At 42.9% G+C, this 24328-nt stretch overlaps 1 protein-coding gene across 2 annotated transcripts in view; it reads left to right on the top strand.

Annotated features, from left to right (window-relative positions):
- The window catches only part of LOC137375318 (COP9 signalosome complex subunit 7b-like), a 65850-nt gene that overhangs the window by 9269 nt on the left and 32253 nt on the right, over nt 1-24328 (top strand). For both annotated transcript variants that reach the window (XM_068042293.1, XM_068042292.1), the window contains exons 2-3: nt 17755-17933; nt 22105-22180. In XM_068042293.1, the coding sequence (XP_067898394.1) occupies nt 17772-17933; nt 22105-22180 (238 nt within the window). In that variant the 5' untranslated portion in view covers nt 17755-17771. The remainder of the gene's footprint in view (nt 1-17754; nt 17934-22104; nt 22181-24328) is intronic.

Here is a 24328-nt window from a genome sequence, read left to right as displayed (position 1 = left end):
TGTAGGAGTCTTTCCTAATTTTGCTCATGAAAGGTCTGTCTCTAATTTTTAAACTGTGACCCTAGTCCTAGGGCGGCGCAGTGGTTAGCACCACAGCCTCACAGCTCCAGCGACCTGGGTTCAGTTCTGGGTACTGCCTGTGCGGAGTTTGCAAGTTCTCCCTGTGTCTGCGTGGGTTTTCGCCGGGTGCTCCGGTTTCCTCCCACCTCCAAAGACTTGCAGGTTGATAGGTAAATTGGCCTTTGTAAATTGCCCCTAGTGTAGGTAGGTGGTAGGAGAATGGTGGGGATGTGGTAGAGAATATGGGATTAATGTAGGATTAGTATAAATGGGTGGTTGTTGATCGGCACAGACTCGGTAGGCCGAAGGGCCTGTTTCAGTGCTGTATCTCTAAATAAAAATAAATAAATTCCCAATGAGTGGAAATAGCTTTCTCTCTCTCGCGCTGTCTCGCACTCTCTCATGCTCTCTCTCTCTCTCTCTTTAATATCTTAAACTCTGATCAAATCACCCCTTAACCTTCTAAATTCTAGTATCTGTAATCTCCTCATCAATTAACCCTGGGAGACCAGGTATCATTCTGGTAAACCTATGCTGCCAGTCCCTCCAAGGCTAATATATCCTTCCTAAGATGTGGTACCCAGAACATCTCAAAGTACACCAGGTGTGGTCTAGCCAGGACTTTGTTTAGCTGATGCATGACTTCTACACCCTTGGATTCTAGTCCTCTAGATATAAAGGTCAGCATTCCATTAGCGATTTTGATTTTTTTTCTGTGCCTGTTCATGACATTTTAATGATCAATGTACCTGGGCCTCCTAGTCTCTTTGCCCTGCCAGTGTTTCTAACTTCTCTCCATTTAGAAAGTATCCTATTCTATCCCTTTTTAGGTCCAAAGTGGATGATCTCACATTTACTTATAATGAAATCCATCTGCCAAAGTTTTGCCCATTCATTTAATCCATCAATATCTCTTTGTAACTTTATGCTTCCATCTACACTGCTTACAATGCCCCCTATCTTTGTCATTGTCAAATTTGGATCTGTGGCTTTCTATTCCATTATCTTATTGTTAATAAATACAGATCTATACAATATAGATTCTTGTCACATTCTGCAAATTTATCCCTACTCCCTGGCTGCTTCTGCTCAGCCAATTTCCTAACCAGGTCAATAATTTGCTTTCAATTCCATGGACTTCAACTTTAGCTAAAAGTGCCTTATGAGGCACTTTTATCAAATGCTTTCTGGAAATCCATATAAATAGCATCCATAGTTATTTCCCTGCCCACTACTTTAGTCACCTCTTCAAAAAATTCAATCAGGTTTCTCAGGCAGGACCTACCCTTTACAAATCCATGCTGGCTATCTGATCAGCTGAAAATTTAAAGTGTTCAGTCACCCTATCCCTACTTTGACTCTAGTAATTTCCTGATGACAGATGTTAGGCTCACCTGGTTTATAATTCCCTGGTTTACCTCTCTCACCTTTCTTAAATAGTGGGTAACATATACACTTTTCCAACATAAAAGAATAGTTCCCAAATCAAGAGGACTGGGTGATTATAGTTAGAGCATCTGCAGTATTCTCACCTACTTCCTTTAAACCCTGGGATGCAAACCATCTGGTCCTGGGGATTTTTTACTCTTTAATGTTATTTTCTTCTTTACTGTTAGTTTGCTAATATTAATTTCAGTGAGTGCCCATCCCCAATTTAATACAAGTTTCCTTGGGCTTTCTGGCATCCTGACCTCTTCCTCTACTGTAAATACTGACAGTATTTTTTTTATTTCCAAAATATACTTTATTCATAAAAATCTGCAAAAATTACATTGCCAAACAGTTTCAAACAGCACCAAAAAATACAAACATTGCAAGGGAGATCAGTTTCCTTCAATACTATCATGAGTTTCTTCACAACCCTTCCATTTCACAATTGTCGTGCCAATTACAGTTTTACATTTACAGCAAATGAAAATATTAACGATACAGTTCGAGGGGTTTCCCATGGATCCAGCCCCTCAGTTCAGCTTGGTGGGGGGACCTTACACTGTGGTCTTTCCCCATTGAGCCTTTGCTGCGGCTGCCCCAAGCTTTAGTGCGTCCCTCAGCACGTAGTCCTGGACCTTGGAATGTGCCAGTCTGCAACATTCGGTGGTGGACAACTCTTAGCGCTGGAAGACCAGCAAGTTTCGGGCAGACCAAAGGGCGTCTTTCACCGAATTGATAGTCCTCTTCAGTAATTATTCAACATGTCTGCCATTTCATTATTTTCACACCATTATCAATTGTCAAGGGGCCCACGTTTCTCCTGACCATCCTCTTCCTAATTGTAAAATTTTTTGTGTTGATTTTGATATCCCTTGTAAGTTTCTTTTCCTACTTCCTTTTTGTCGCTGTTGTTATTTGTTTTGTCATCATTTGCTGTTTTTTGTATTTTTACCATTTGCCTGGATCTGTGCTATATTTTGCATTTTTGTGTGCCTTTTTTATTGTTGTCTCATACCTCTTTAATCGTCTTTTTTGGAAAATAGAGCTCTTATTTCTTTGGTATAAACTGGTTCTGTATCATAAATTCTTCTTAGAATGCCAGTGGGAGGTGTTCAATCATTTTACCCATTAACAGACTTGCCCAGTTTACCATGGACAGTCTCTGTCTCATTATGTTGAAGTCTGCCTGACTGAAATCTAGAATTTTAGTAGCTGTTTTGCATCTCTCCCTTTCAAATGCTACATTGAATTTGATTATATTACGATTGCCATTAGATAAATGTTCACTTAGTGTTAGACGTAACTAAATCTAACTCATTGCTCCTAAATTTAGTATCGCGTGCTTCCTTACTTCCAGGACATATTGTTGCAGAAAACTATCTCAGACACATTCAAGAAATCTGCTACCTTTCTGGCATGCTAATCTGCTTGTCCCAATCTATATGAAAATTATAATTTCCCATTAAAATCACTCTGCCTTTGCTACATGCTTGTCTAATCACTGCAATCTACCACTTCACAGCTGTTATCAGGGGGCCTATGCGCAACTCCCACTACAGGCTTAAATCCTTTTTCTTAATTCCACCCATAAAGTCTCCACTGCCTGCTTACATCTTGTTATACTCTCTCTTAGCATTGAAGTGATTTCATCCTTAATCACTGAAGTTACTTCTCCCCTTCCACGATTTTCTCTACCTTTCCTGTTGACCTTTATAACTAGTTATATTTAGTTCCCAGTCCTGTCTTGCAGCCATGTCTCAGTAATGGCTACCATATCATAACCTCCAAGTTGAAATTAAGGGGTAACATGGTGATTAAAAATAGAAAACCAAGGATAGAACCTTGGGAAGGGGAGAAGAAACCATTGGTGAAGAAGTAGCTACATTGGGTGAGATTGGAATGGAACCAGAAGTGCAGTGCCATAAAAATGAACATATGGAAAGAGCCAAAAGCTGAATAGAGTCAACAGTAATAGAGGTCTAGGAGGAACAACAATCCATGGTTGCAGTTACACAAGACGTAAATGCCTGGTGACTTTGACCATGGTGGTCAGTTGCAAGCCAGACGGTGAATTGGAGGATTCAAACTGGGAGGGTGAATGCAAAGTTGGGTGATGATCAATTCAAGGACCTTGGCAGCATAGAGCAGGATGGAGATAGGATGCTGGGGTCAAAACAATTTTGGTGAAGGGCAGGGTTAATTATGATCTTGAAAAGGGCATTTCTCCGAGCTCTCTGTTGCCTTCAACTCTTCACTTCTTCCCCACCACAGTTCGTCATCATAGCACTGCATATTCCTGCCTTTCTCAATACAATCATTTTAGTCGAAATCTTCCTAACTCCTTGGAGGCAGGGGGAGGGGTGGTGAGAGGGGGGCTGGAAATGTAGCAGAACACCTTGTCCGGATGAATCCTGATGTCCTCCCTCTGGGCGAGTTTCCCAGGTCAGGCTGTCGCCCGATTCAGTAATCACTGTAATTAAGGCCTCAATCAATGGCCAAATTCTGACATTAATGGAACGTTCCTGGTGTTGCACAGGCCCCTGCCCTGCCACCCCGCTGTGTCGGGAGCCTGGCAATGCTTTGGAGGTGGCCTCTTGCGAGGTTAGAGGGACATTGGAGACTGAATGAAATGCTGGTATCAGGCAGCTGCAAGGCTCAGGGGTCCAATCGTGGCCATGGGCACTCGAGGGTTTCCCTTCCGCTTCTGAGGCCCCTCAGAATTCTTGACCTTGTTTTTCTAAACTGACTTTTGTGATGACCTCTATTTTGATGCCCCCTCCACCCCTCAGTCTCCTCCTCCTTCAGCTGTGCTCACCTCTCCCAGTGAGCCTCCAGGCCAGACATTCCGGCTGGTTCTGCTGCATCCCTGATCTGCCCTTAATTGGACGTCGGAGGTAACTCGCGAAGTGGTGGGACACAATTATTCTTAATGACCCTGAGCTATGGCAGGGAAAAATCAGCTGGGAATTGTATTCGCCCCCTGATTGTTACCAAATGTCTACTGTGAGGAAATTGACAAAGTTGATTAAAGCAATTTTTTTTCTGATGGGGGGAAAAGATCCAAATATGAGAGGATGCAAGTTAGCAACTAGGAAAAAGCTAGTCAGATGGAACTTTTTTTTTCAAATTCATTTGTGGGATGTAGGCATCGCTGGCTAAGCCAGCATTTATTGCCCATCCCTAATTGCCATTGAGAAGGTGGTGGTGAGCTGCCTTCTTCAGCACCTAGTCTGTAGCCTTGCATGTTACAGCACTTCAGGTGCAGGTCCAGGTACCTTTTTAAATGAGTTAAGGGTTTCTGGCTCCACCACTGATCCGAGCAGTGAATTCCAGACACTCACCACCCTCTGGGTGAAAAAGTGTTTCTTTACATCCCCTCTAATTCTTCTACCAATCACCTTAAATCTGTGCCCCCTGGTAATTGACCTCTCCATGAGGGAAAACCGGTCCTTCCTGCCTACTCTATCTAGGTCCCTCATAATTTTCTACACCTCAATTAATGCACCCCTCTGTTCTAAGGAAGACAACCCTAGCCGATCCAATCTTTCCTCATAGCTGCAGTTTTCAAGCCCTGGCAACGTTCTTGTAAATCTCTTCTGTAAACTCTCCAGAGCAATTATGTCCTTCCTGTAATGTGACCTGAACTGCATGGAATACTCCAGCTGTGACCTAACCAGCATTTTATACAGTTCCAGCATTACATCCCTGCTTTTGTATTCCAGACCTCATCAATAAAGGAAGGCATTCCATATGCCTTCTTCACCACTTTACCTGTCTTACCACCTTCAGGGACCTGTGGACATGCACTCTAAGATCTCTCTCTTCCTCTCAATACCCTCTCATTTATTATGTATTCCCTTGCTTTGTCTGTTTCCGCCCCCAAATGCATTACCTCACACTTCTCCAGATTGAATTCCAGTTGCCACTTTTCCGCTCACTCAACCAAACCATTGATATCATTCTGGAGTCTATAGCTATCCTCTTCACTATCAACTACACGGCCAGTTTTTGTGTCATCAGCAAATTTCCCAATCCTGCCTCCCACATTTAAGTCCAAATCATTAACATATACCACAAACGGCAAGGGACCCAACACTGAGCCCTGTAGAACGCCACTGGAAATCGCCTTCCATTCACAAAAACATCCTGGGAAAAAGGGGCTGTCTGATCAAGAACGGCTAAACAGGTTAGACCTTTACTCATTGGAGTTTAGAAGAATGAGAGGTGATCTTATCGAAACATATAAGATTTTAAGGGGGCTTGACAGGGTAGATGTTTCCACTAGTGGGGGATCTCTAACTAGGGGACATAATTACAGAATAAGGGGGCACACATTTAAAACTGAGATGCGAAGGAATTTCTTCTCTCAGAGGTGGTTAATCTCTGGAATTCTCTGCCTCAGAGAGTTGTGGAGGCTAGATCACTAAATGTATTTGAGGAGGTAGATAGATTCTTGAAATCTCGGGGAGTGGAGGGTTAGGCAGAGCAGGCCCGAAAGAGAAGTCGAGGACTGGGACAGATCAGCCATGATCTTATTGAATGGCGGGGCAGGCTTGAGGGGCTGAATGGCCTACTCCTGCTCCTATTTCTTATATTCTTGAGCTGCTGCAGTCCTTGGGGTGCAGATATATTAACAGTGTTGTTCGGAAGGGAGTTCCAGGATTTTGGCCCAGCGACTGAAGGAACAGTGATATAGTTCCAAGTCAGGATGGTGTGTGGCTTGGAGGGGAACTTGCAGGTGTTCCCATGCATCTGCTGCCCTTGTCCTTCTAGGTGGTAGAGGTTTCAGGTTTGGTAAGTACTGTCAAAGGAGCCTTGGTGAGTTGCAGCAGTGCATCTTGTAGATGGTACACACTGCTGCCACTGTGTGTCGGTGGTGGATGGGGTGCCAATCAAGCAGGCTGCTTTGTCCTGGATCGTGTCGAGCTTCTTGAGTGTTGTTGGAGCTGCACCCATCCAGGCAGGTACAGAGTATTCCATCACACTCCCGACTTGTGCCTTGTAGATGCCGGACAGGCATTGGAGAGTCAGGAGGTGAGTTACTCGCTGCAGAATTCCTAGCCTCTGACCTGCTCTTGTAGCCACAGCATTTATGTGGCTGGTGTCCCACAGGATGTTGATAGTGGGGGATTCAGCGATGGTAATGCCACTGAACGTCAAGGGGAGATAGTTAGATTCATTCTTGTTGGTGATGGTCACTGCCTGGCACCTATGTGGCATGAATGTTACTTGCCACTTATCAGCCCAAGCCTGGACGTTGTCTCGGTCTTTCTACATATGGGCACATGCTGCTTCAGTATCTGAGGAGTCACGAATGGTGCTGAACCTTGTGCAATCATCAGTGAATATCCCCACCTCTGACCTTATGATGGAGGGAAGGTCATTGATGAAGCAGCTGAAGATGGTTGGGCCTAGGACATGACCCTGAGGAACTCCTACAGTGATGTCCCAGGACTGAGATGATTGACCTCCAACTACAACCATCTTCTTTTGTGCTAGGTATGGCTCCAACCAGAGGAGAGGTTTCCCCCTGATTCCCATGACTCCAATTTTGCTAGGGCTCCCTGATGCCATACTTGGTGAAAATGCTGCCTTGATGCACCTCTTGAGTCAGCTGTTTTGTGTTTGTTTGGACCAAGGCTGTGATGAAGTCAGGAGCTGAGTGGCTCTGGCGGAACCCAAACTGAGCGTCGCTGAGCAGGTTATTGTTTGGCACTACCACTGCTAAATGGGATAGATTTCGAACAGATCTAGAAACTCACAACTGGGCATCCATGAGGAACTGTGGGCCTTCAGCAGCAGCAGAACTGTATTCAACCACAATCTGTAACCTTGTGGCCTGGCATATCCCTCACTCTACCATTACCATCAAGCTGGGGAACCAACCCTGGTTCAATGAGTGCAGGAGGGCATGCTAGGAGCAGCACCAGGCATACCTAAAATTGGGGTGTCAGCCTGGTGAAGCTACAACACAGGCCTACATGTATGCCAAACAGCGGAAGCAGCATGCTGAGCGATTCCCACAACCAATGGACCAGATCTAAGTTCTGCAGTCCTGCCACATTCAGTTGTGAATGGTGGTGGACAATTAAACAACTAACCAGACAAGGCTCCACAAATATTTCCATCCTCAAAGGTGGAGGAACCCAGTACATCAGTGCAAAAGACAAGGCTGAAGCATTTGCATTCAACTTCAGCCAGAAGTGCTGAGTGGATGATCCATCTCTGCTTCCTCCTGAGATCCCCAGCATCACAGATGCCAGTCTTCAGCCAATCCGATTCACTCCACGTGATATCAAGAAATTGCTGAACAGACGACCATACGAATTAGAAATAGGAGTAGGCCACTCAGCCCCTGTCCGCCATTCAATAAGTTGATGGCTGAACTGATTACTCCACATTACCACCTACTCCCGATAACCTTTCACCCCCTTTCTTATCAAGAATCTATCTACCTCTGCCTTAAAAATATTCAAAGACTCTGCTTCCACCGCCTTTTGACGAAGCGAATTCCAAAGACTCACGACTCCCTGAGAAAAAATTTCTCCTCATCTCCGTCTTAAATGGGCGATCCCTTTATTTTTAAACAGTGACCCCTAGTTCTAGATTCTCCCACAAGAGGAAACATCCTTTCCACATCCACCCTGTCAAGGCCCCTCAGGATCTTGTATGTTTCAGTCAAGTCGCCTCTTACTCTTCTACATTCTAGTGGATACAAGCCAAGCCTGTCCAGTCTTTCCTCATAAGACAGCCTGCCCATTCCAGGTATTAATCTAGTAAACCTTCTCTGTACTGCCTCGAACGCATTTACATCCTTAAATAAGGAGACCAGTACTGTACACAGTACTCCAGATGTGGTCTCACCAATGCACTGTATAGCTGAAGCATAACCTCCCAACTTTTGTATTCAATTCCCCTCATGATAAACGATAACATTCTATTAACTTTCCTAATTATGTGCTGTACCTGCATACTAACTTTTTGCGATTCATGCACTAGGACACCCAGATCCCTCTGCAATTCAGAGTTCTGCAATCTCTCTCCATTTAGATAATATGCTTTTTTTAGTCTTCCTGCCAAAGTGGACAATTTCCCACTTTTTCCCACATTAGCCTCAATGAGCCTGTCAGTCTTGTACGGCACAGTGGCGCAGTGGTTAGCCTCACAGCTCCAGAGACCCGGGTTCAATTCTGGGTACTGCCTGTGTGGAGTTTGCAAGTTCTCCCTGTGTCTGCGTGGGTTTTCTCCGGGTGCTCCGGTTTCCTCCCACAAGCCAAAAGACTTGTTGGTAGGTAAATTGGCCATTATAAATTGCCCCTAGTTTAGGTAGGTGGTAGGGAAATATAGGGACAGGTGGGGATGTGGTAGGAATATGGGATTAGTGTAGGATTAGTATAAATGGGTGGTTGATGGTCGGCACAGGCTCGGTGGGCCGAAGGGCCTGTTTCAGTGCTGTATCTCTTTTTTTTTTTTAAAAATATCCCTTTGTAGCCTCCTTATGTCCTCTTCACAAGTTACTTTCCTACCTATCTTGGTGTCATCAGCAAATTTAGTAACCATACCTTCGGTCCCTTCATCTAATTCATTTATATAAATTGTAAAAAGTTGAGGCCCCAGCACAGATCCCTGTGGCACAGCACTTATTACATCTTGTCAACCAGAAAATGACCCATTTATGCCTACTCTCTGTTTCGTGTTAGCTAGCCAATCTTCTATCCATGCCACTACATTACCCCCGACACCATGAGCTTTTATTTTCTGCAATAACCTTTGATGTGGCACCTTATCATATGCCTTGTGGAAATCTAAGTACAATACATCCACTGGTTCCCCTTTATCCAGAGCACATGCAACTCCCTCAAAGAACACCAATAAATTGGTTAAATATGATTTCCCTTTCACAAAACCGTGTTGATTCTTCCTGATTATACCTTGAATTTTTCTAAAAGCCCTGCTATAACGTCTTTAATAATCGCTTCTAACATTTTCCCTAAAACAGATGTAAAGCTAGCTGGCCTGCAGTTTCCGGCTTTCTGTCTCCCTCCCTTTTTGAATAAAGGAGTTACATTTGCTATTTTCCAATCTAATGGAACCTTCCCCGAATCGAGGGAATTTTGGAAAATTAAAACTAACACATCAATTATCTCACTAGCCACTTCTTTTAACACCCCAGGATGAAGTCCATCAGGACCCAGGGACTTGTCAGCTTGGAGCTCTAACAGTTGGTTCCATACCACTTCCCTGGGGATTGTAATTTTCTTGAGTTCCTCCCTCCCTTCCATTTCCTGATTTACAACTAACATCTCAGTATTAACTGTATCCTCAGTGGTGAAGACCAATGTGATGCAGTGGTTAGCACAGCAGCCTCACAGCTCCAGCAACCCGGGTTCAATTCTGGGTACTGCCTGTGCGGAGTTTGCAAGTTCTCTCTGTGACCGCGTGGGTTTTCTCCCACAGCCAAAGACTTGCAGGTTGGTAGGTAAATTGGCCATTATAAATTGTCCCTAGTATAAGTAGGGGAATTGAGGGAAGATGGGGTATGTGGTGTGGAATATGGGATTAATGTAGGATTAGTATAAATGGGTGGTTGATGGTCGGCACAGACTCTGTGGGCCGAAGGGCCTGTTTCAGTGCTGTATCTCTAAAATAAAATAAAAATACCTGTTCAATTCATCTGCCATCTCTTTATTATCCATTAATTCCCCTGACTCACTTTCTATAGGACCAACGCTCGCTTTTTTGTTGATTCTTTTTAAAATATCTATAGAAACTCTTAACTGTCTGTCTTTATATTACTAGCTAGCTTTCTCTCGTACTCTAATTTTACCTTCCTTATCAATCTTTTAGTCATTCTTTGCTGTTTTTTATATTCAGTCCAGTCTTCTGACCTGCCTCTCATCTTTGCACGATTATATGCTTTTTCTTTAAGTTTGATACTATTTTTAACTTTTTTAGTTAACCACGGATGGTGGGTCTCAACCTTGGAATTTTTCTTCCTTGTTGAAATGTATCTATTCTGTGTATTCTGAACTATCCCCTTAAATGTATGCCACTGCATCTCTATTGACTTATCCCTTAAACTAATTTGCCAGTTCACTTTAGCTTTCATGCCGTCATAATTACCCTTATTTAAGTTTAAAATACTAGTCTTAGATCCACTCTTCTCTCCATCAAACAGAATGTAAAATTCAATCATATGAAGGCACTGGATCTTGCAAAGGCTATGGGCCCCGATAACAATGCGGCAACAGTACTGAAGGCTTGTGCTCCACAACTAGCCACGCCTCTAGCCAAGCTGTTCCAGTATAGCTGCAACACTGGCATCTACCTGGCAATATGGAAAATTGCCCGAGTATGTCCGGTACACACAAAACAGAACAAATCCAACCCAGCCAATTACTATCCTATCAGTCTACTCTCGATCATCAGCAAAGTGATAGAAGGGGTCGTTGATAGTGCTATCTAGCGGCACTTGTTCAGCAATAACCTGCTCACTGATGCTCACTTTTCTGCCAGGGCCGCTCAGCTCCTGACCTCATTACAGCTTTTGTCCAAACATGGGCAAAAGAGCTGAACTCCAGAGGTGAGATGAGAGTGAGTGCACTTGACATCAAGGCAGCATTTGACCAAGTATGGCATCGAGGAGCCTGAGCAAAACTAGAGTCAATGGGAATTTGGGGGGTGGGGGGGGGGGAAGCTCTCTGCTGGTTGGAGTCATACCCAGCACAAAGGGAGATGGTTGTGGTTGTTGGAAGTCAATCATCACAGTCCCAGGACATTACTGCAGGAGTTCCTCAGGGTAATGTCGTAGGCCCAACCATCTTCAGCTGGTTCATCAATGACCTTCCCTCCATCATAAGGTTAGAAGTGAGAATGTTTGCTGCTGATTGTACGATGGTCATCATTTGTGACTCCTCAGATACTGAAGCAGCCAGTGTCCATATGCAGAAAGTGGACAACATCCTGGCTTGGGCTTATGTGTGGGGCGAATGTTACTTGCCACTTAGGTCCCAGGCAATGACAATCTCAAACGAGAGAGAATCTAACTATCTCTCCTTGATGGTCAATGGCATTAACATCACTGAATCCCCCACTATCAACATCCTGGGGGTTACTATTGACGAGAAATTGAACTGGACCAGCCACATAAATACTGTGTCTACAAAAGCAGGTCAGAAGCTGGGAATTCTGCAGCGAGTAACTCTCCTCCTGACTCCCCAATGCCTGTCCAGCATCTACAAGGCACAAGTCGGGAGTGTGATGGAATACTCTCCACTTGCCCGGAAGGGTGCAGCTCCAACAATATTCAAGAAGCTAGACACCATCCAGGATAAAGAAGTCCACCTGATTTGCACTCCTTCACCACCGACGCACGGTGGCAGCAGTGTGTACCATCCACAAGATGCACTGCAGCAGCTCACCAAGACTCCTTCGGCAGCACCTTCCAACCCCACAAGGGCAGCAGATGCATGGAAATGCCACCATCTGCAAGTTCCCCTCCAAGTCACACACCATCCTGACGCGGAACTATATCGCCATTCCTTCACTGCCGCTGGGTCAAAATCCTGGAACTCCCTTCCTAGCAGCCTTGTGGGAGTACCTACACCCCAAGGACTGCAGCAGTTGAAGAAGGCAACTCACCACCACCTTCTCCAGGGCAATTAGGGATCAAAATAAATGCTGGCCTAGCCAGCGACACCCACATCCCATGAATGAATTTTAAGAAAAAAATTCAGATCCAGAAGAAAGAAAAACTTACATTCCCTCATCGTATTCAAGCAGTCTCTTGGATGAGGTTAAGGATTTTGCCTCCATTTGTCCACCAGATATAATTTAGAACATTACAGCGCAGTACAGGCCCTTCGGCCCTCGATGTTGCGCCGACCTGTGAAACCATCTGACCTACACTATTCCATTTTCATCCACATGTCTATCCAATGACCACTTAAATGCCCTTAAAGTTGGCGAGTCTACTACTGTTGCAGGCAGGGCGTTCCACGCCCCTACTACTCTCTGAGTAAAGAAACTACCTCTGACATCTGTCCTATATCTATCACCCCTCAACTTAAAGCTATGTCCCCTCGTGTTTGCCATCACCATCCGAGGAAAAAGACTCTCACTATCCACCCTATCCAACCCACTGATTATCTTATATGTCTCTATTAAGTCACCTCTCCTCCTCCTTTTCTCCAACGAAAACAACCTCAAGTCCCTCAGCCTTTCCTCGTAAGACCTTCCCTCCATACCAGGCAACATCCTAGTAAATCTCCTCTGCACCCTTTCCAAAGCTTCCACATCCTTCCTATAATGCGGTGACCAGAACTGCACGCAATACTCCAGGTGCGGTCTCACCAGAGTTTTGTACAGCTGCAGCATAACCTCGTGGCTCCGAAACTCGATCCCCCTACTAATAAAAGCTAACACACCATATGCCTTCTTAACAGCCCTATTAACCTGGGTAGCAACTTTCAGGGATTTATGTACCTGGACACCAAGATCTCTCTGTTCATCTACACTACCAAGAATCTTCCCATTAGCCCAGTACTCTGCATTCCTGTTACTCCTTCCAAAGTGACTCACCTCACACTTTTCCGCATTAAACTCCATTTGCCATCTCTCAGCCCAGCTCTGCAGCCTATCTATGTCCCTCTGTACCCTACAATATCCTTCGGCACTATCCACAACTCCACCGACCTTAGTGTCATCCGCAAATTTACTAACCCACCCTTCTACACCCTCTTCCAGGTCATTTATAAAAATGACTAACAGCAGTGGCCCCAAAACAGATCCTTGCGGTACACCACTAGTAACTAAACTCCAGGATGAACATTTGCCATCAACCACCACCCTCTGTCTTCTTTCAGCTAGCCAATTTCTGATCCAAAGCTCTAAATCACCTTCAACCCCATACTTCTGTATTTTCTGCAATAGCCTACCGTGGGGAACCTTATCAAACGCCTTACTGAAATCCATATACACCACATCCACTGCTTTACCCTCATCCACCTGTTTGGTCACCTTCTCGAAAAACTCAATAAGGTTTGTGAGGCACGACCTACCCTTCACAAAACCGTGCTGACTATCGCTAATGAACTTATTCTTTTCAAGATGATTATAAATCCTGTCTCTTATAACCTTTTCCAACATTTTACCCACAACCGAAGTAAGGCTCAGATAGAGTATTCCAGGGTGAAGTTGTACATTCTCAGATCTGCATTAAATGTCCTTTTCACCCATTTTAATCTGTGCCTCCTTCTGCATCTTGGATAGTGTTCCAAAATAACAATAGTTTTGCTGTTTTCTTTAATAGTTTGTATACTTTAAGGCTAATAGTTTCTCCAATCTTTCCTTCTAACTGAATCCTCATTATTTGCTCCTGTGATTCCTTGGATTGTATGTTTCCCTTTTGTCTTAAAACAAACTGTGTTCAAGGTTGAATCTGACCATAGCACTGTACAGTTCTGGTATGATGCCTTCTAACTTGGATTCAAATGACCCAGCAATATAATTAAGCATCCTGTTTGCTGTGGTTTATTGTTGCTCCACAGTTGAGTACCAAATCTACTAACTCCTAAATTCCTATCCACTGCTGGTTATTTCTGCACAACAACTGGTATCCTTGTCGTATCCATATTTTTGACCAATGTGTAGTTCCTTCTGTTCATCAGTTAATTGTGTCAATTGTTCAATTACATAAAGGTGGAGGGTGTTAATGGGAGTCTTACATGAGCACTTATAAGCAGACACTTACTGAGATTGGTGTTTGGTTTGAGTGAGAAGCTACATGTTTGTAATCCTTTTACTCTGTATAATAAATGTAAAACTCATTAAAGATAGGCTCCAGCACCATCCTTCTACATAAGCTTTCTGGAGTTTAACACCTTACACTTGCTTGGAACTATGATGTTGTTGCTAATACAGAGACTTGGTTGAGGGAAGGACAGGATTGGCAGCTAAATGTTCCAGGATTTAGAAGCTTCAGGCAGGATAGAAGGGGATGTAAAAGGGGTGGGGGAGTTGCATTACTGCTTAAGGAGAATATCACAGCTGTACTGCGGGAGGACACCTCGGAGGGGTCATGCAGCGAGGCAATATGGGTGGAGCTCGGGAATAGGAAAGGTGCAGTCACGATGTTGGGGGTTTACTACAGGCCTCCCAACAGCCAGCGGGAGGTAGAGGAGCAGATATGTAGACAGATTTTGGAAAGATGTAAAGGTAACAGGGTTGTAGTGGTGGGTGATTTTAACTTCCCTTATATTGACTGGGACTCACTTAGTGCTAGGGGCTTCGATGGGGCAGAATCTGTAAGGAGCATCCAGGAGGGCTTCTTGAAACAATACGTAGATAGTCCAACTAGGGATACGGCCATACTGGACTGGTATTGGGGAATGAGCCCGGCCAGGCGGTTGAAGTTTCAGTAGGGGAGCATTTTGGGAACAGTGACCATAATTCCATAAGTTTTAAGGTACTTGTGGATAAGGATAAGAGTAGTCCTCGGTGAAGGTGCTAAATTGGGGGAAGGCTAATTATAACTATGTTAGGCAGGAACTGAAGAATTTAGATTGGGGGCGGCTACTTGAGGGTAAATCAACATCTGACATGTGGGAGTCTTTCAAACGTCAGTTGATTAGAATCCAGGACCAGCATGTTCCTGTGAGGAAGAAGGATAAGTTTGGCAAGTTTCGGGAACCTTGGATAACGTGGGATATTGTGAGCCTCGTCAAAAAGAAAAAGGAAGCATTCATAAGGGCTGGAAGGCTAGGAACAGACGAATACCTTGAGGAATATAAAGAAAGTCGGAAGGAACTTGAGCAAGGAGTCAGGAGGGCTAAAAGGGGTTATGAGAAGTCATTGGCAAACAGGATTAAGGAAAATCCCAAGGTTTTTTATACGTATATAAAGAGCAAGAGGGTAACCAGGGAAAGGGTTGGCCCACTCAGGGACAAAGAAGGGAATCTATGTGTGGAGCCAGAGGAAATGGGCGAGGTACTAAATGAGTACTTTGCATCAGTATTCACCAAGGAGAAGGACTTGGTGGATGATGAGCCTAGGGAAGGGAGTGTAGATAGTCTCAGTCATCTCATTATCAAAAAGGAGGTGGTGTTGGGAGTCTTTCAAAGCATTAAGGTAGATAAGTCCCCAGGGCCTGATGGGATCTACCCCAGAATACTGAGGGAGGCAAGGGAAGAAATTGCTGGGGCCTTGACAGAAATCTTTGCATCCTCATTGGCTACAGGTGAGGTCCCAGAGGACTGGAGAATAGCCAATGTTGTTCCTTTGTTTAAGAAGGGTAGCAAGGATAATCCAGGAAATTATAGGCCGGTGAGCCTTACGTCAGTGGTAGGGAAACTATTAGAGAGGATTCTTCGGGACAGGATTTACTCCCATTTGGAAACAAATGGACTTATTAGCAAGAGGCAGCATAGTTTTGTGAAGGGGGGGGGTCGTGTCTCACTAATTTGATTGAGTTTTTTGAGGAAGTGACGAAGATGATTTATGAAGGAAGGGCAGTGGATGTTATCTAAATGGACTTCAGTAAAGCCTTTGACAAGGTCCCTCATGGCAGACTGGTACAAAAGGTGAAGTCACATGGGATCAGAGGGGAGCTGGCAAGATGGATACAGAACTGGCTTGGTCATAGAAGACAGAGGGTAGCAGTGGAAGGGTGCTTTTCTGAATGGAGGGATGTAACTAGTGGTGTTCCGCAGGGATCAGTGCTGGGACCTTTGCTCTTTGTAGTATATATAAATGATTTGGAGGAAAATGTAGCTGGTCTGATTAGTAAGTTTGCGGACGACACAAAGGTTGGTGGAGTTGCGGACAGTGATGAGGATTGTCAGAGGATACAGCAAGATATAGATCGGTTGGAGACTTGGGCGGAGAAATGGCAGATGGAGTTTAATCCGGACAAATGTAAGGTAATGCATTTTGGCAGGTCTAATGCAGGTGGGAAGTATACAGTAAATGGCAGAACCCTTAGGAGTATTGACAGGCAGAGAGATCTGGGCGTACAGGTCCACAGGTCACTGAAAGTGGCAACGCAGGTGGATAAGGTAGTCAAGAAGGCATACGGCATGCTTGCCTTCATCGGTCGGGGCATAGAGTATAAAAATTGGCAAGTCATGCTGCAGCTGTACAGAACTTTAGTTAGGCCACACTTCGAATATTGTGTGCAATTCTGGTCGCTACCAGAAGGACGTGAAGGCTTTGGAGAGGGTACAGAAGAGGTTTACCAGGATGTTGCCTGGTCTGGAGGGCATTAGCTATGAGGAGAGGTTGGATAAACTCGGATTGTTTTCACTGGAACAACGGAGGTTGAGGGGCAACATGATGGAGGTTTACAAAGTTATGAGCGGCATGGACAGAGTGGATAGTCTGAAGCTTTTTCCCAGGGTGGAAGAGTCAGTTACTAGGGGACATAGGTTTAAGGTGAGAGGGGCAAAGTTTAGAGGGGATGTGCGAGGCAAGTTCTTTACACAGAGGGTGGTGAGTGCCTGGAACTTGTTGCCGGGGGAGGTGGTGGAAGCAGGTACCATAGAGACGTTTAAGAGACATCTTGACAAACACATTTTAGGATGGGAATAGAGGGATACAGACCCCGGAAGTGCTGAAGGTTTTAGTTTAGGCAGGCATCAAGATCGGTGCAGGCTTGGAGGGCCAAATGGCCTGTTCCTGTGCTGTACTGTTCTTTGTTCTTTGTTTTGAATTTGCCGATTTGCAGATTTTATCTAACTACTTTTATAGATCCCTAGCTGCTGCTTCCTACCTCCTCCTTCGTTTCAGTCCTTTGCAAATTTATCTAGTTTACATGGATTTCAAAATCCAAGCCATTAATGTAAATTGGAAACAGTAAGGGCTCCAACTCTGATCCCTTGACACTATTCAGTACTTTGATACCACTCCTTCAACAACTACTGGGTTATTTCTTTCCTTCAGTCAGTTCCTTTTTCACATAATTTGGTTTTCCATTTTGTTTTTGGTAAGTCACTTCCATCAAGTCAAGGAGATTAGTCAAGCAAGTTTCCCTTCTAAAATTAGGTTGGGTATTATTTGTTAGATTATTTGTTGTACAATGGACTGATGTTTTCCATTTAATTGACAAGGTGTTTGTGGTTTTCATTATCGCAAGTAAAACCAGGACACAGCCAAGCAGCTCAGAAAGCTCCATAGATAACTTGCACTGCTTCAAGAGTGCTTTCTTCATGTACAATATCCTGTGATTTGGCACCAGTGCAACTTAAATACTGACTTTTTGTTTTACAGTGAACCACCTTTGTGCAATGGCAGGAGAATCAAAACCTACAAGTAATCCTTTGGAACAGTTCATTTTATTGTCTAGAAATGCCAAAGGCCCAGCATTAACTACCCTTATTAGCCAAGTATTAGAGGCTCCAGGAGTTTTTGTTTTTGGTGAACTTCTGGAAACACCTAATATACAGGAGGTAAGAAGGTGTGCTGTACAGAAAATCATTTTAAAAATTTCTCCCTATTATCATGAGTGTTTGCCAAATTTAAAATACCGATAACCTAAGCAATTTTTAAGATGCTTCTCTCCAGAGTATTGGGATGTACTTTTGCGAACTAATTTGAAATGTTAAACATTTTACTATGTAAAATGAACATAAATAAACATAAAGGTACACTAAATAATGAGCTTGTTTTTGTGGTTTTCATAATAGAATAATACTTGTTAAATAGTCAAGAGTTTCCATGATGACATAGTGGGTAAATGCCCTACGTGATGCTGCCCTAAATTCAATCCCTCGACTGTGCAACGACAGCGATCACTATGAGGCATTATAATTAGCTTCAGCAAACCTAGGTTAGACAGTCTAGAGAACCTGGGATTGTTCTCTTTACAGCAGAGAAAGTTAAGGGGAGATTTAATAGTATGTTCAAAATAATGAAGGGTTTTGGTAGAGAGAATCTGATTCCACTAGTCGGGGATGGGGGTCATTAACCGGAGAGCACTGATTTTAAAGTAATTGAGCAAAAGAACCATTTGGGAGATGAGAATTTTTTGTGCAGCAAGTTATGATCTGGACTATACTACCTGAAAGGGTGGTGGAAGCAGATTGGTTTGTAACTTTTCAAAAGGGAATTTTATCAATAATTGATATTGATATAAAATTTGCAAGGCTATGAGAAAAGAGTAAGGGAGTGGGACTGATTGAATAGCTCTTTCAAAGAGTTGGCAGAGGTACAATGCAGAATGGCCTCCTTCTGTGCTATATGATTCTGGAGGTAAAATCAAGCAGGGTTGTTGCCCCAATTGCTTTCCTATTGGAACAATATAATACTTTTGTATACAGATATTCAGTATCAACAGAATGGGGCTTGCTTCTGATGCCCAAAGGATGGAATAGCTTGCCAACGCTCACTTTCTAGACTCATGGAGAGAAATTGCCCCACCATTGTGCCCAATTTCAGTGAAAAATAGGAGTTGGGGGATGAATTTCTAGTTGTGATCTCCCATGCCCAATCAACCCCAGAGGGTGGCAGTTGCCCATTAGGCTTCCTGAATATTCTAATCAGGTGTTTACCATCTGTTTTAAGGCGGAGTGCCAAATTTGATAAAAACAGCAAATGTCTGCAGAGGCCAAACCTGACATTCTTGCAGGTATACCTGGAGGCTGCCAAAGGACAAGTAAATGTGTTATGTTACTTAATGTGGTGCCAGGAGGCACACCTCTGCTCCTCCTGGATCTGCAGCAATATTGCAGGCCACTGTTGGCCTATGCTCACCCTCCTACATTTTGCCCTCCCCATGCCTGTTATGCATTGGAACCAGTTGAATTTTCCAGGATCTGACTTGGCAAGCTGTATTGAAATGTCAAGATTAGCATCTGCAGCTTGCCAGTATTATGTAGATGAGGCTCACAGAATTTCAAGCGAACCTTGTGCCTTCATCTTTGTGCACACGTTGCTGGACACAACCCACTTTGTGTCAGTTTCAAAGAGAAGGAATAGCCACTTGGGTTAAGTACTAAAGGGCTGCAGCACTCGCGATGTATGCCTGTATAACTCGAACACCTCAGGAAAGCAGAGGAAAAAATTGGGCAGGGAACACAAAACTGTCAACTGCCATGGGAAAGGACTGAAACTTGTTCTCTATGTAGAAAATTTCTTTTCCTGGTGTTCTTTTTGCATGAGATGCAGAACACAAAATGACTTCTTTTCACAGGGGCTTTTAGAAATAGACTCTTCCTTCGTTGCTCTTGTGAATTTCATGATGTGGAGTAAGATTTGCAAAGGGCTAAGATGAATTTTTGTCCCTCTTGGTGCAACGTAAAGCAAAATGATGAGAGAAAATAAAGGGAAGTTATGTTCTTAGAACAAACTGCACATTCTACCAGGCCTGGACTGTGATTAGGAACAAATGGCAAAGAATCCTGAGTGGGAAATTTGATTGAAGTCTGGCAGAAGAAATGGGATGGGGAAATGGAAGCAGAGACGAAGGGCTGTATTTGTGCCTCCCTGGGGCAAGGAACAGAATCGGGCGGGTGCTAAAGATAGTGCCGCCAGCAAGCGTGCAGATTCCTCGGACCCATCCTGCCCCTGGGCCGTTTTCCCAGAGGCAGGATTGGTGGGGGGGGGAACAACAGGGTTACCTGCCCACACACAGCGGATAGCCAATTTAAGATCATTAACAGCCACTTATGGCCAATTGAAGTAGGCCAACTTCGATTTTCCAGGCGGCAGACCAGGCTTAAAGGCCCTCTCTGCCTGCCTGGGTGCATCAGCAGCTACAGACAGCCCATTAGAGGGGTTTCCTGCCCCCTCATCCTCTGCCTCCACATCTCAAACATTTTAATGTAACTTAATTGCTTTCCTAAATGCCTGATTATGATAAATACATTGGAGACATAAAATATATAGGATACAAGAATGGTTTTTCTCTTTTTGATAAACCGGGATTGCAAAGAAGTGTGCAAACCATCAAACTGAGTCCAGCTGGATTGGCTTCATGTTACTTTGATGCACCCTGACCATTAATTGATAATTTAGGGTGTGAACTTCTGCACAGTTTACTTTCTTTTGGAGGATTTTGTGAAGACGACGCAAGAAGGTAAGACTGCAGAAAGCACAGTTATTACTGCAGACTTGACCCATTGAATGCATAAAATAGAAAGAAATGAGAGTATAAAACAAAATTTAATAAGCTGAGCAGAGAACAAGAATGAAAACAGCAATATTACATTGAGAACAGATATTCAAGTGCAGGAGTGCAGAAAGAAAACAAATTACTAACCAAAGAAGTTGGAGGGATAGGTATTAAAGATAGAAGGTTGAAGTATGGTCCCTTGATTTTAAATTGAAAAACAGTTTGAAAACTTTCAAAAACTTACTTTTAAACTGTTTCTGGGATTTATTTTTTAAATTATAGATCTATATTGAGCTATACTGTTCAGAATGCTTTTTTTGACGTGTACGGTTTTCAATAATCAAGGAGATGCTGAGACATTTTTAAACAAGAGATATGGCTGTTTTAATATATCAGAATGCTACTATAAAATCTGGTACAGGAGATGTCCTTTACACAAATTGCAATGTGGTATGTGCACTGAAATGACAAGTAAGTATTTTTTAAAATTTAATTGTTTTTGTTCAGTTTTGTTGGTAATTGCAGATCCTGATGAGATTCGGGATCCTAAAAGTAGAAGTCTAGTAAGACTTCTGTGTTCGGTGTTAATGAGTCAAAGCAACTGAGGCAAGGCAATTAGTGCAATAGTGGTAATCTCCTGAATCTTAGTACGTTTGAAAATATGAGCTTATTTACTCTACATTAATTAATGGCAAAATGTCAATATTTTATTAACTTTTTATATTCATTCCAAAGTGGATAATTCACCATTCTATAGTGTGCAATTGGAATGCTAATCATCTACTCAATATTGAACATATGACTAGAGCTAATACTGATCTAGTGGCATGTTGTGCACCAAAATAAAAACCGCTCTTATTTTCAGTGTATTCTAAGAGGTATTGTGAAAGAAAATGTTACAATTTCCATCACTTTTTTTGTGATTTTAGATTCTAGATGCTGAAAAAAAGTAATTTTGCAATTCTTGCATTTGTAAAAATTCTCTGTATTTTGGAAACTAGATGATCCAGTAATCGAAAGCTAAATATTTTAATTTCCAAACAAGGAATTACATAGACATGAGAATAGAAAGTGCAAAAAAAACTCCGTTTGGGTTGAGAGGTCACAGACCTGAAACGTTAACTCTCTTTCTCTCCACAGATGCTGCCAGACCTCCTGAGTATTTCCGGAACTTTCTGTTCTCATTTCAGAGTTCCAGCATCCACAGTATTTTGCTCTTATTACATATAGACAATTTGCCATTCATTTTTTTTTTCTGTACTGTTTGAGATTGGGAGTGAGAAACTAATATACATGTATCGCAAATTCTTTACATTATTGATGATTTCAGCATGCTATTAAGGAGTTCACTTATAAATTTGGAACTTTTAAACTTTCCCTATTCCAGTAAATTTGTACTTTACATTAGCTGAGTTTGAAGCCTGTTTCCAAAAGCCTGTCATACTTCTAATTGCATACCTATTACTTTAAAATATAAATGTCAGTAATCTTTGAGTCTTTCTCCCCAGCTGGCTAATGGATCACATGCTGCCTACTTTCAATTGCTGAACCTGTTTGCATATGGAACATATCCTGACTATTTAGGTAAGGAAGTGGTATTTCTTCTGTCCTACAAATATTGCTAGAAAATGATAAGATCCTTGAAATTTCAGCACACAAGGAGGTAATTTGTCCTATCATGTGCATCAGTGCTAGCTTTTCATCTGGAGCTATCTATTCTGATCCCATTTCCCTGCCATTTTCTTTTATCCTTTTTGAAATGCTTATCCATTCCTTCTTAAAAATGTCATAGTCTCTACTTCAGTAGCCACTTGTGGGCAAGCACGTGTTCTAATAACCCTTTGTATAGTGAAAAAAATCTTCTAATTTCATCACTTCAATGGTAATGCTAAGTTTTTGCATCTTATTACCAATTCAACAACCAGTGGACATAATCTTTCACCCTCTCAAAACCCTTTCATTATTTGTAAACCAATTGATTTTCTAAAGCCCCAATTTTTTGAGCTTTCATAATTGTAACTTCTAATTTTTGGTATTGTTCTAGTGAATCTTTGTACCCTTTTCATGGATATCACGGCTTTCCTAAAATTGAGTGCTATTTCCTAACCAGTGGTTTGTACAAATTCAGTGTTGCTTTTTTTAAAATCATTTAATGTACCCCTTTTTATCTCATTTGCTTTCTGACAAATCCCTATATTTACACTCTTACTCCTCCACTCTGATTTTTTACATTTCTTGTCAATAAGTATATGCTGCCTTGCAGTTTTTTTTTTCCAAAATGTGCTACATAATCAGCTAAAGATTGTTGAGTAAAGGATGCTGCTCTGAGGAACTCCTCAAACAATGTCCTGAGGCTATGGTCAGCCTCTGACAGTTACAGCCATCTTCCTGCATGTGAAATATGACTCCAACCAGTTAACTGTTTTCCCCTTGACCTCCGTTTTAATGGGGCTTTTTGTTGTCTTACTAACTCGAATGCTGCCTTGATGTTGGAGCTTCCTGCACCAAACAGCACCCCTTCCCCGCCCCCCCCCCCCCTCCCCCCCCCAAAAAAAAACCTTTCTTTCCTCCTGTATTCAGCTTTTAAATACATCCTGGGTGAAGGTTGTGATGTGATCTGGTTACCCACCTCCATTCTTGACTGGCTGTTGTGGGGAACAGAGGTCTTTTCTCATCCAATGGTTGTTGGAACCTATACTTCTAACTTTAGCATTGTGGGACTGCAATTCTCTGCATGCTGCTTTTGATATTTAGTATGAAGGTAGCCATCACCAGGTTGGTACTTCATTTCTACATTGCGCCAGGTGATGCTACTGGCACACCTTTCTATAGTCCCCATTGAACTAGGGTTTGTTTTCCTCTTCATGCTATTGTAAGAGTGAGGGATATATCAAGCCATTAGGTTACAGATTTTCATTCTGTAACCAAGGCACATTGACGTAAATTAGAGCTGGGCAGTTCAGGAGTGATTAGGAAACACTTTTTCACCCAAAGGGTAATGGAATTCTGGAGTTATTTACCCAAAATGCTGCTTAAGCTAGATCAATTGACCATTTCAAAACTGAGATTGATAGATTTTTCTTGGGTAAAGGTGTTAAGGAATATTGAACCAAGGTGTGTAAATAGAGTGAAGCAGATCAGCCTTGATCTAATTGAATGGCAAAACTGGCTCGAGTGCTGAAAGACCTAATCCTGTTCCTATACAGTTTAACTTATGATAACCCATGGTGCCTCAGTTTTGAAATACTAAATATATCCATAGTTTTTCCCAGTTAACCTGTCAATTGTGCAATGCCACACAATGGAAAGTGTTAGGGGTAGGTTGGTGATACAAAGTCAAGTAGGCGTTGCCTTACTGCATACCGCAGGCCTAGTCTGGCAGCTGCACCCTTCAGGATGTCTAGCTTAAGTCAGTGGTGGTGGTGCTACTGAACTGCTCAGTGGCCACCCAGAATACAGTCTGGCCTCTCCAAGTTTGCTATTTTAGTGGTTTCCCCTTCACTACACTTAATCTCCTCCCCATCTGCTCTCAATTAAATCTCCAATATATTGAATTTAAACAGAAAATGCTGCAAATACTCAGCAGATTTGGCAGCATATGTGGAGAGTAGAGCAGAGTTAATGTTTCAGATCAATGCCATTTCATCAGACCTGGAAAAAGTCAGAGGTGTAACAGGTTTTAAGCAAGTACGCAGGCAAGGAAAGGAGGAGGGGAAAGGACAAAAGGGAAGG

Source organism: Heterodontus francisci, chromosome 11 (assembly GCF_036365525.1).
Source record: "Heterodontus francisci isolate sHetFra1 chromosome 11, sHetFra1.hap1, whole genome shotgun sequence".
Taxonomy (NCBI): domain Eukaryota; kingdom Metazoa; phylum Chordata; class Chondrichthyes; order Heterodontiformes; family Heterodontidae; genus Heterodontus; species Heterodontus francisci.
Note: the sequence above shows the minus strand (reverse complement) of the source record. Positions and strands in the feature narration are given on the sequence as shown.